Source organism: Camelus dromedarius, chromosome 1 (genome assembly GCF_036321535.1).
Source record: "Camelus dromedarius isolate mCamDro1 chromosome 1, mCamDro1.pat, whole genome shotgun sequence".
NCBI classification, from domain to species: domain Eukaryota; kingdom Metazoa; phylum Chordata; class Mammalia; order Artiodactyla; family Camelidae; genus Camelus; species Camelus dromedarius.
This window is the reverse complement of record NC_087436.1, coordinates 32,460,833-32,474,120: the sequence shown is the minus strand read 5'-3', so window position 1 is coordinate 32,474,120 and position 13,288 is coordinate 32,460,833. Positions and strand designations below refer to the sequence as shown.

The 13,288-nt window shown below is 33.2% G+C and overlaps 1 protein-coding gene across 1 annotated transcript in view; it reads left to right on the top strand.

The window, feature by feature from the left end:
* HSPA4L (heat shock protein family A (Hsp70) member 4 like) overlaps positions 1 to 13,288 on the top strand; it is a 48,757-nt gene that overhangs the window by 27,608 nt on the left and 7,861 nt on the right. The window contains exons 13-18 of the mRNA XM_010977662.3: positions 348 to 547; positions 5,099 to 5,197; positions 6,980 to 7,117; positions 9,394 to 9,519; positions 9,856 to 9,963; positions 11,203 to 11,322. Coding sequence (XP_010975964.1) covers positions 348 to 547; positions 5,099 to 5,197; positions 6,980 to 7,117; positions 9,394 to 9,519; positions 9,856 to 9,963; positions 11,203 to 11,322 — 791 coding nt within the window. The remainder of the gene's footprint in view (positions 1 to 347; positions 548 to 5,098; positions 5,198 to 6,979; positions 7,118 to 9,393; positions 9,520 to 9,855; positions 9,964 to 11,202; positions 11,323 to 13,288) is intronic.

Below are 13,288 nucleotides of genomic sequence, written 5' to 3'. Positions count from 1 at the left end.
CTGAATTTTGTTATTTTGGTTGTAGTGTGGCAATATTACAAAACACTTAAAAGTTACATTGCCTTGGGTTAGGATTTGTCCTTAAGATCCCAACTCCTTTTTCCTAGCATTGGTGATTTTGAACAGATTGCTTAACCTTTCTGAATTTTTACACCAGGTTATTTATTAGTGTATAAAAAGGTGATCTTGGGAAAATTCCTGTCCCATGGTAATTAATCAGGATATGATAATAATTTTATGATTTTTTTTTGCCAGCATCTGAAAGATGATAGTAAAATTATTGAATGAATGAATTGAATGAGTTAATCTGAGGCCCAGGTACTGATCAAAGCTCTTTTTTCCTTCAGGGAGCTTCACTATTCAGAATGTTTTCCCACAGTCTGATGGTGACAGTTCCAAAGTGAAGGTTAAAGTTCGTATTAACATCCATGGAATCTTCAGTGTGGCTAGTGCATCAGTAATTGAGAAGCAGAACATAGAAGGGGATCCCAGTGATGTTCCTATGGAGACAGAAACTTCTCTTAAGAATGAAAGCAAAGATGATGTGGTATGTAGAAATTGTATTTCCAGATTCCTCTAATTAATAATATATACAGTACCTTAATTGTAACTGGTACTTTAGTAGTTGAAAACATTAATACTGAGGTTTTACTCAGAAGTTATGCCGTTGGAATCAGTGTATAGACTTATAAAAATAAAAGCATTAAAGAATAATTCTATTTTGAATGCGCTGCATCTTTCACATTGTAACATACTTTTCAGAGGCTTGCATATATCTTCATAGCATTATATGGAAAATATGTATATGTGTCTGGAGTCATCTTTCCTAAATTCTTTTCATCTATTAAAAACATTTATTATTGCTAACTTTTTTGCTTACAGATAAACCAATTCAGAATAGTAAATTCTGAACTGTATACATATGTATTTTTAGATTGAAAATCCATGCTTAATAAAGAATTTTTCAGGACTTAGGGGATATCTGTGGCAGTTGACCAAAAGAATATGTTATATTCAGTAACATAAAAACAGATTTTTGACAGTTTATTTCCTTATGAGTTATGTAACATTGCATTTACTCTTGGCAGCGTATAGATGAAGGAATCTTAGGAGAAAGTGATTATATTGAATTACATAAAGTTTTCATTTTTTTATGTATACTATTTGTAAGTTATTTTAATGGCTTTTGTTGGATTTTTTCAAATCATAATTGGATACCTGCCCTTGATTTTTCATATTTTTTTTCATATATTTGTGCATGCTAAGAATGGATTTTCTTTTGTTAAATTTCAGTAGTTTCTCCCTTTTGTGAAAGTTGTCTTTTTGTCTGTTTTTTATTAAAAATCACTGTAAAATCTTTTCTTCCAGATTGATCAGAATTCTACCACTCCTCCTTAAAGTACTTCATTTAAGGACCATGGCATTTTCTTTCATTCTTCTCATGTATTATTTTGGCATTACATTCTCCTCTCCTTGAAGTGAAGGAAACACTGTCCTAATCTGTTACTGAATCACAATAGTCAGTTTTTCTTAAATTAACGTTAAGAGTAATAGGTGAAAAGTTAATTTTCTTAATTGTAGTTCACAACTTTTGTCAGACATGTAAAGTTAATCCATTAAGATTTATTTTTATTAAAGTTGAAAGCACTCTGCCTTTTAGAAGGAGTTTTTAAAACAGTTTCACTCTTTACCTCTTTTTCTTAGGTCTCTGCCTAGACCTTTAGTTTCCTCTATGCACTGTTAGTGAATCCTGGGCACTAGAACCAAGAAGAACATGGCACCCATTTTCTACCTTTCCTAACATTTCTTATTTGCTGCTTCTGATTGTCTGTGGGCTTGAGAGCCAGTTAGCCAGTCCCTTAGGATGATTTCTGGATGTGGACTTAAAAGACTCTCCTGTGTAAAATGTATACATTTATAACATCTGCCTTGGCCACTCAGAGACTGCTTTGCTTACAAGAGTTTTTGGCTTACTAGAAAACATTTCCAAGTAGTTGGTGTTCAATATAAGGGATTTCTTCTAGATAAGTGAGATGTTCTTGAGTATTTCTTCTATAATTTATATAATCAAAGGACAAAGAAAGGTAACTGATGTTATGGATCATATATTTGGCATTGTTGGTAACCACATTGACATACAGTATCTCCTTTTAAACCCTTACTGTAGCTGGTGTAATAGGTGTTGAATAAATTAGTTTGTTTCCTTATCTTTGCTAAAAACGTAAGGGGTGATGTTGAATACCCTACTGTGTTGAAAACATCCTGTATACTGTATTGCTTAATGGTTCTTTCTAGAACTTTTTAATTCTGTATCTGGAAGTTTAAAAGGTGAAGGCTTTAAATATCATTATAAAGGAGTCTCTCCCTTCCCCACTCCCAATTTGTGAGCCAGTTCTAAGTAGAATCTGGAAGCTAATTGTTTAAGTTTTAATGGAGAAAATAAGAGGATAGTAAGGTTTTTTTACTCTCCCTTATTGCTGACATTGCTGGCTCTGAGGTAGATAAAGACACCCAGGCAGTGGGCAACAGTAGGAGTTACTTTTTCTTTGCACGGAAGTCAATTTATGAAAGATGATTTTATGGGTCTTATTTTTTTCACTAAAAATTAAGATAGCTTTGATTTTCCTGAAAAATCATAACATAGATTGCCAACTTTTCTTCAATACAGTGTAAGGATGTCTCAGACAATGGACACTTTTTCTAACTATTTATTAATATCTGGACATATTAAAAAGTTAACACGACAGACTTCATCACAAAACTAAGAATCAAAGAGACTATTCTGTTTATCATACTAATGTACTAATGTACCATGATTTAACTACTCTGCAAGTGTTGACCATTTCGGTTATTTATCTATTTATTTTTAAATTCAAAATATCTGATGACTTATTTAAATTCAAAATATCTGATTACTTCTATTACTAGAACAGGTACTGTTCTAGGCACTGAGGATACAATAGTAAGATAAAAAAGGTCCCTACCCTTCTGTAACTTATATTCTAATGGAAAAGGACAGGCAAGCAGCAACAAGATACCATATAAATATAAAGGAAACTAACAGCAGGGTATGCACAGTGGAAATTAAGTGATGAGGAAAGCCACCTGTGAGGAAGGAAGAGAAAGGCTAGCCTGAAAGATGAAAAGGCAGTTTGAGGGTAAGGAGTGGGTAGGTAGTTGTCCAGGCAGAAGGGATAACCAGTCCAATGGCCCTGAAGGCAGGATGCCCTTTTGTGTTATAACAAATACAAGGGTAGCTGATATACAAGATACAAGAGTGGAAAAAGGGAGCATGACAATAAAAAAACGAAGTTGAGAAGGTCAATAGGGACAAATCGGGTAAATCCGTATAGTTCATAATAATGATTCTGCATTGTATTCTTAAGTGCTTTTTATTTATTTAGCAAATAACTAGAGGCACCTAGATTGTGTGTTGTGTGTTTGGATATAGCGGTGAACAGAAAGAGTCTCAGCCCTTGTGGAGTTTTAAATAAATTAGAGAACCCAAGTTCTATGCACTAGAGGTACTTCCATTAACTTCCCCACTATTGATAATATTCCTATGGATCTCCTTAAAGTAATTTTAAAAGATTAATAAATTACTATCATACCAACTGTAAGATGTACAATTTTCCACTTATTAATATACCTGAAATTGGGATGTGTCATGTAAATGACAATATATATTTACTGCTGCCTGTGGCAGTAACCATCGTCTGTACGTGTTTGAACTTGATTGTTATTCCTAATGGCATAAGTAGGCAATTGCAACCCCCTGACGTTAAACACATTGTTGAAGGACCGTTCAAGAAAGGAATACCAGTCCTGGTTGTCTGAAAACCATCCACTGACTCCTTCTGGTAAGATAAACATTATGATAAAACTTGTAGAACAGGTGTCAGTGGCTTATAAGAAAATATTAGAGACCATACTGGAGCAGTTTTTAAACAAATGGCTGGGTTATTAATGGTCTTGATGGACAGAGGACAATAATAATGTAGAAAAATTCAGACATCAACCACTGAATTAAGTGATTTAGAAGAGCTGGGTTCTAAATCTGAACTATATTACTTGGTTTATTTCTTTTACAGCTATGAATAGAAGAGTTCAGTAAGTATAAAATAAAAATGCTAAGTGATCAAGCATTTTGGCCTTTAATTGGCAGCACTGTTTTGTCAGTATTACATGAAATAGAGTTAATAATGTGTTTTTGTCATCCTACATTACCCCAACTCAATCACTGTATCACTTTTTTCACCTCTTCATTATAGGCTTGGGTAAATTGTAGAGATGGAAGGTGGTAGGGTGCAGCACCTGGGGGTGGAATTCAGAAATAACTGACCTTGTAACGACAAAGAACACTGGTTTAAATTATCTTCTAACTTGTTTTTCTCTTTGGCACAAATAAGCGTTTATTCAAAATAGCCTTCTGAGCATTATATAAATGCTCAACTCCATATATATATGAGAGACCTAAATTACACTGATTGCTACATTCCAGGCTTTCTTCTTTTTAGGAGGATGGTCATGGATAAGATTAAGAAAAACCAGAAAATTCTAATACTTGTGATTGCTTGCCAAGTGGAGAGTCCATTTTGGCAGTCTATTGGTTGAAAGTTTGTCTTACAAAGTTTACAGCTTGACTGATACATTTCCTTTGAGTATTTTACTACATTGAAAAAAATAGAATTGAATTTATGTGTAATACATAAATTTTGGATCTTTTTCACTTTATTTTCCCACATTAAGTTCTTTATAAATATTTTTCATGTTGAGTTTAGTGTTCTTTTTGTAAGCTTGCTTTCATGAATCTTGGTTTGTGAATTTGATTTATGAACAGTTTTCCATTTATTTTGCCACAGGTGAATGAAACAAGATTTATTCACATAGCATCAAATAGGTCTTTTAATTTTACTTACTACCTGTTAATCTAATTATTTTTAGTTATTCTCATGTCAGAAACAATGAGCTTCTCCTTCACTATGTTCATACATTTCAAAACAGGCTTGAACTTTTAAGAGGCTGTTCATTACAAAAAGTAAAAAAAAAGAAAGAAAAAGACACTATAAATATTCCCAATTACACATTTTCTTTCCAGGATAAAATGCAGGTTGACCAAGAAGAAGGAGGTCATCAAAAATGTCATGCTGAACACACTCCAGAAGAAGAAATTGATCATACAGGAACCAAAACAAAGGTTTGTTCTACTATTTCTGTGGCTGTATCTTTTTGAAGTTGATATTTTCAATTAATGTTTAGCTTTACAGTGCATACTTTTAATAAACTTGATATTTTTAATTATAGTGTTATGAAAATATAGAAATTATGTAACCAGAATAAATAAATTTTATGATTCATTATAGAGGATTTTTAAAAGAATGAACCCTAATAATATAAATAAAATTAATTTTGGCAGGAAAAAAGATGTTTTTCATTAACTTTTTTTCTCATTAAAATCATGTAATTTCATAGAAAATAGGAAATAGAATAACCCAAATGAAGAAAACTTAAATTAGCAATAATGTTGCATCTCAGAATTAACCACTATTAAGAATTTTGCTGCAACGCATAAAGTATTTTTTCTCTGTGCAGAAATATTTTTGAAAGTAAAATTTTAAATGATAAATGACTCTTACTGAGAGTCATCCTTATACTGAGATAGTCATTGCTGATAGAAGAGAAGGGGAGACACCCTGCCCCAGTCACCCAGTTGAATGTAGCTGCAGCTCTGAGCTCTCATCTTTGACAGATTTTTCTAACCTAAACAGAATTTAATTTGATGGTGATGGTTAGCTGTATAGATTTTTTTCAAAGGCTATATAAAGATTCAGTTGTAAATCCTAGGTGCTCAAGTAATACAAAACCTGAAACCTGTTTTTCTAATTTTTTAATTTTACTCAATATTTTTTGCTTATAATTGTTCAACAATTCTATTGAGACAGTTTACATATCATGCAATTCTCCCATGTAAGAGTGCAAGTCAAAAGTTTTTAATATATTCAGAGTTGTGCAGTCATTATCACAATTTGATAGCATTTTCATCTCTCCAGAAAGAAGCCCTGTACCCATTAGCAGTAACTCTCTATTTACCCCCAACCCTCCCCCTGCCAGCCTTAGGCAATCACTTATCTTTATAGATTTGCCTATTCCAGACATTTTTTAAAAACTCTTTTTCTCTTTTTTGAGGAGGAGGTAATTATGTTTATTAATTTATTCTTAATGGAGGTACTGGGGATTGAACCCAGGACCTCATGCATGCTAAGCACACACTCTACCACTGAGCTAAACCTCCCCCTGGGCATTTCATATAAATTTAGTCATACAATATGTGGTCCTTTATGACTGGCTTCTTTCACTAAGCATGTTTTCAAGGTTCATCCAGATTGTAGGATATATCAGTACTTCATTCCCTTTTGTGGCTGAGTAATACTGCATTGTATGGATGCATGCTACATTTTATTTATTCATCAGCTGATGGATGCTTGAATTGTCTCCACTTTTTGACTGTTATGAACAATCATATACAAGTTTTTGTGTGGATGTGTATTTTCATTTCCCTTGTGTATGTACCCAAGAATGGAATTACCAGGTCATGTGGTATCTCTTCTGTGTAACAACTGGAGGAACAGACCAACTGTTTTCCAAAATGCTGTCTTGTCAGCTGTGTATGAGGATTCCAGTTTCTCCATATTCTCACCAATTCTTATTTTCCTTTTTTTAAAATTATAGCCATGCTAGTGGGTATGAAGTGGCATCTTACTTGGTTTTAATTTGTATTTTCAGCCCAATGTTTTTTATGTAGAAAGATTCAGTGTATTACAGAGTATAAAATACTATCAGTATTAAAGTGGTATTTTTAAATAAAGTATAGTAGATTATAATATTTTTGATTCTACCTTGTTTCATCAGAAATTAGTCTCTTAAATCTATTTTTAAGCTAGTTTTAGAAATTTACACTTCTTGTGCATTTCTTTTGCAGCCTACTCCCTCAGATAAACAAGAGCGATTAAACCAGACCAGTAAAAAAGGAAAAGTCAAGAGTATTGATCTACCTATCCAGAGTAGCCTGTGTAGACAACTGGGCCAAGATCTTCTCAACAGCTACATTGAAAATGAGGTATACAAATCTGAGTTGATGTTGAATTAGGTGATAATATGTTCTGAAAATTTTGTAGAGGTCAATGATTATCCCCCAAATTTGGGGAAACTAGTCTGTAATTCATAAGGGATTATTAAATAGATCATTGAACCACTGTATTTTGAACAAAATACTGCGCTGTATTGTCATGTACAGTGTAATTTCACCTTAGTTATATGAAAAACATGAAATGTCTCCACTGTAGAGAAAGGCCACTCCAACACTAATGATTCTTACCCCCTTTTATTGTATCGTTAACAGTAGCACCCAGCAGACATCATATAGGGAAGTATTACCAGCCTCCCTCTTCTAATGTGTTGTCCTTAAAGATTAAGGTTCTAGGCAGAATATTTTCTGACTTCATTCAGTACTTTTAAGAATTGTTGTCATTCTTGAAATTTTCTTTACATATCTACATGTTTAATTTTACAGTTGCTTAAGAAAAAGTTTGGTTTCTTTACCAATAGTTGTATAAAAAGTAATCTATTTTTATTTTAAAATTTACATTTCTAATAGTTGCTAATTTCTATAGACTTGACTGGCATTAAAGAAGGTCAGTTTTCTTTGAAGTGGCCCACATTCCCCAACTGCTGCACATTATTCTAGGAGTTCCTTCAAGAGATTGTGAACAGTGCTTTCTCTCTCTAGTACCTACTTATATCACCTTTTCATTAATTAAATGATGCATTTATGTGAAGAAAGCATTTCTAGAGATCCTGAGTAATTCTGAATTTGTATGATTTGAAACTAATTTTCCCAAAGGAATGAATTGTGGGGAAGCACAGGTATGACAAATTTTGTGTGTAAAATAAGATTTTTTCTTAAGTTTTTTAATGTCTATTTTAAATTCACAAATGTCAGTGCTCTGTAGTGTTATGTTGTAAAATACACTGTTTTTGTTCAAGTACAAATTTTGTTCTCTATTATAATCAGACTCTTTCTTTGTTCTTGGTTTAACAATAATAATTTTTGCCAACATCTTTAAATACTTTGATATTTTACTTAATCTTCAAAAAACTATGAATTGTAAATACTGTTAGAGATCTACATTTTATAGATAAGGAAACAGGCACAAGGTAGGCTGAATTACCCAAGGTCAGAGAGTAACCTTTTGTGTTAGAGCCAGATAGTCTGTCTCCAGAGCTCAGGATCACAACACTATACTGTAGCCCTTCCCAGAGCTAACATTTATTCAGCACCAGTTAGGTGTCAAGCACTATACTAAATATTTTAATATGAGTTATGTCAATCTTACTAACAGCCATACGAGATAGAAGTATGCTCTTTAGGAATAACAAAACTGAGGTTTAGGGAGGTCAGGTGACTTTGCTGCAGTCTCAAAGCTAGTAAATAAATGGGGAACCTAAGATTCTAGCCCTAGTATGTACAATGACTATATGCTTTTTTTAAATAAAAATTTTTGAGATGTAATTCACACACCATACAATTCACCAATTTAAACTGTTCAGAAGGTTTTGCTATATTACATTATTAATTTTTAGAATTGTGGTAAAATATATGTAACAAAATTTGCCATTTTGATAAATTCTAAGTGTACAATAATTTCATGACATTAATTATATTCACAATGTTGTGTAACCATCACCAGTATTTCCAAAACTTTTTCATCACCCCAAATAGAAGCTCTATAACCATTAAGTAACAACTCATCATTCCTCCTTTCCCTTAACCCCCAATAAACTCTAATCTACTTTGTCTCTGTGAATTTACCTGTTCTAGATAACCCATATAAATATAATCGTGTATTATTTGTCCTTTTGTGTCTGGCTTATTTCACTTAGCATGTTTTCAAGGTTCATCCATTCTATAACATCTATCAGAACTTTATTTTTATAGAATAATACTCCATTTATATATATATATACACACACACACACATTTTACTTATCCATTCATCTGTTAATGGACAAGTGAGTTGTTTTCTGCCTTTTAGCTGTTATGCATAACGCTGCAGTGAACATGGGCGTACAAATATCTGTTTGAATCCCTGCTTTCAGTTTTTTGGTTATATACCTAGGAGTGATATTGCTGGGTCATATTGTAGTTCTTTGTCTAGCTTTTTTAGGAAACACCAAACTTCTTCCTAAGAGCTGCAGTATTTTACATCCCCAACAGCAATATTCAAATTCTCCACATCCTCACCAACACATATGTGTGAAGTGCTGTTTCTTTGTAGTTTTGGTTTACATTTCCCGAATGTTTTCATGGCTACTAATCTGAAATTTTTTTAATAGGGGAAGATGATAATGCAGGATAAGTTAGAGAAAGAAAGAAATGATGCAAAGAATGCTGTTGAAGAATATGTATATGATTTTAGAGACAAGCTTGGCACTGTCTATGAAAAATTCATCACTCAAGAAGTAAGTCTACATTGCAAACTGACTATAACTCATTAATAAAAAGAAGTAAGTCTAAATTTCATAGTTTTTAGAACTATTTAAATGTTTGCTTGAGAATGCTAATACAAATATGTAAATAAATGTACCAGATGTGCTACTGTTAATCTTTTGAGCACATTCAGGAATGGTTATCAGTTATTTCTCCAAATTACAGAAGTCTGGGAAAACATGTTAATAAAGTCAGAAAACCTTAAAATTTAATTTTTTTATACTTGAAAAACATTCTGTCCTTCTGTGATGACTTTTATTTCTAAGGCCTGAGCATTTTCAATGACTGTCTCTTAAATCTTTTACTAGGACTTGAATAAACTGTCTGCAATATTGGAAGACACAGAAAATTGGCTTTATGAAGAAGGAGAGGACCAACCTAAACAAATTTATGTGGATAAGCTTCAAGAACTAAAGGTAAATTTCCTAAAGTCCATATTTGGACAAAAAATTGAATACAACATTAAGGTGTCCTAAAAATTATGGTGTAAGAGCACAGTGAATGTTTTTGACAAACATATAAGAAATGACCAAGGCAAATATGTGTAAGAAGAAATGTTCTCTCTGCATTTTGGAAGGTGAGTAATGCTACATGATAAAATGAAATTAAACAATGTATAATCATATTTGTCTTGATACTCAGATATAAGATATTTAGTAGATGACTGGAATGTTAATATTACTTTTATACAAACCATGTATTTCTTAGATGTCATTAAGAAGTGATTTGTCAGTCTGACCCCTTACCCAGTAGAAGAGTCACCCTTCCTCTGCTTCTCTCCCCCTTCACTGATTTAAATAGACTAAATGCAATATGCTATCCTGGAACAGAAAGAGACGAAATCTGAATAAAGTCTGGAGTTCAGTTAATAGTAATGTACTACTGTTGATTTGGGGTTGTGACAAATATTCTATGATGGTATGTTAGCATTAGAGAAAAGTGATAAAAGGTGCCTGGCTCTCTGTTGTTTCCTTTGTAACTTTTCTGAAAATCAAATATTATTCTAAATCAAGCTGATTTTAAATCTGTAAAGAATTTGACAGAAAATATGTATTTTTCTAAAGTATCTCCCTCCTCAAAGTTATAGAGGCTGTTTTTAAATTTAGAAATTCCCTGTTCCAGGCACCTGGGGCAAGGGGTCAAAGCGCTTTCGTTTTTGTTTTTTAGACACTATACTTACAATACAGTTTCTAATCTAGTGAACAAATATAACAAATAATATTCAGTAGATATAAAGATCAGGAAATCCCAGTAATCATGTTGCTTGTAGAGAGTTACATGCATTTCAAGCATTTGAAACCAAGTTTCAAATACATGAATTCTGCATGCAATATAGTTCTTATGGTTTTCTCATTTTAATAGTTTTATAAACTTTTAACACCCAGCTTTGAAGGAATTAAAGTTTTTACTTTGGACTTGAGAGAAATCAAGAGGTAACCCTAATGAATGAGAGAAGGATGTAAGTCATGGGGTTAGGCATCTCTATGTAGGACTGAGTAAGCAAATAACCACTGGAACTCATCTTCATGAAGGAAAATAAGAGGGGACATTTTAATCTGGGCAGCTTTCTTTGCTATTCGTCATCCTGTAAGGGTCCATTAGAAGTTGTTTTCTGTTAATAACTTTTTATTTTAAAAAATTTCTTATGTTAACAGAAATATGGGCAGCCTATTCAAATGAGGTACATGGAACATGAAGAGAGACCAAAAGCTTTAAACGACTTGGGAAAAAAAATCCAACTTGTCATGAAAGTGATAGAAGCTTACAGAAACAAGGTATTGAATTTATAAAGTCAGCTGGTGATGGTAGTATGTATGTAGTACACAGAGAGGGTAGGGTAAGTCTAAAAGTTCTCAACTGCAAAGCCATAGCAGTTGTTGCTATCAAATTCTAGAGACATTGGGCACCAAACTTAAAACTTTTTTTCTTTATTGGAAAGCTATCAGGAAAGGATACTGTTAACTTAAAATACATTGCAAATAAGTGGTTTCAATCTTTTAAAATTCCATAAAACCATATTATAAACTAATCCAGTGACCAAATTCATTGTTTTCTTCTTAGGGTTTCTTTATTGATACAGTGAGAGGTTTCCTGGACCTCTTTTAATCTACAGCCCTTGTTGAAACTGGACTCTGCTAGCCTTTGTTTTGTCCCTTTGGCCTCTTTGTACTCCAATCTGCTAGTCATCTGTAACCTCCATTCCCTTTTTTCTTTTATATATGTGCTCAAGTCTATTTTAGTACCCTTAACCTTTCTACTGTTTTTAAGCCTGACATATTTAGTTCTATAAATGATATCTCCATTTGGATGTAACAGTAAGATTTGAGAAAATTAAGCTGATCTTTTTTTTCCTTTAAACCAGAGGTTAGCAGACTTTCTTTAAATGAACAAATATTTTAGAATCTGCAGGCTTTTCCATCTCTATACAACTATTTGTCTCTGCCACTATAACACAAAAGCAACCATACACTGTGTAAATGATGGGCATGGCTGTGTTCCAACATAACTTTATTAAAAATCTCAGACAGCGGATTGAATTTGGCCTGCAGGACAACTTTGCTGACTTCTATTCTAAGTAAATATTCACTATAATCCCTCCATTTTTTATCATTGATATTAAAACTGCATCAGTGGGCTGGAGAGGCCAGCACTGCAAAGATTTAGGTAGGATATTATCATAGCTTTGTCAAGCAGTAAATTTTAAGCATTTTGCATGGATTATCTCACTTTATTCTCACAAGGATATATTGTTTAAAAAACTGCAGTGCTTAAATAAGGAACTTGTCAAGGATTACACAGGTAGTAAAGGATATGGCCAGGGTTAAAATCTAAGCAGTTTGAAATCAACATACAAACTTAACTATACTGCTTTTCACTACATAGTGTGAAAAGTGGTTACATATTTTAGAAATACTTGCACAATTTGTAAAATAAAGATTGTAGTCCAGCCAACCTAAAAGAGTAATCCAGGTACTAACCATGAATTTGCCTGGCAATGTCAGTGTCCAAATTGTCCATATAAATACAAATAGAATGTAAGGATACTAAAAAAGTAAGAAGGAGCAAGTAGACGAATGAAAATACCAAGAATATTTCAAATCTGGTATTGGAGGATCTAGGTACAACTACTGTGGCCCAGTGATCCCAGGCTGTAGCAGTCTTCTTGAGGATGCAGGTTTAAAATATTATTCAAAATAAGACAAGACTTCACTTATGCACGAGGATTTTGAGTTTTTATTTTGTTCCAGGCTCTCTTCAAGGTACTGAAACTACAGCATCAAACAAAACCTTGAATCTGTTTGTCCAGTATGCTTCAGTTCGGAAAGGTAGACAGTAAATGAGCTACTGTAAAGTAGTCAGATGGTGATAAAAAGCTGTGGGAAAAGTTAAGGAACTGCCAGAGGTGGAGATTTGTCAGAAGAGCAGACTAAGGGCAGATGTCATCTTTGACATCATGTGAGGGGAGAACTAAAGGAGAGGTGACGGCTCAAGGTGTATGATAACTTTAAAAAGAATGTTCGAGAAAAAGGGAATAGCAGTTGCAAAAATCTGAAGAAGAGAATGTGTTGGAGTAACAGTAGGAAGCCAGCATGGCTTAAAACAGTGAGGGTGGGGTTATCAGTTGCCACATCATAAAGGGCCTAGTGGTCCATTATAAAAGTTTGGCTATAACACTGAAATAAGAATCCATTGGATGCATTTGAGCATGGAAGTTATGTGATTTAACTTATTCTTTAAAGG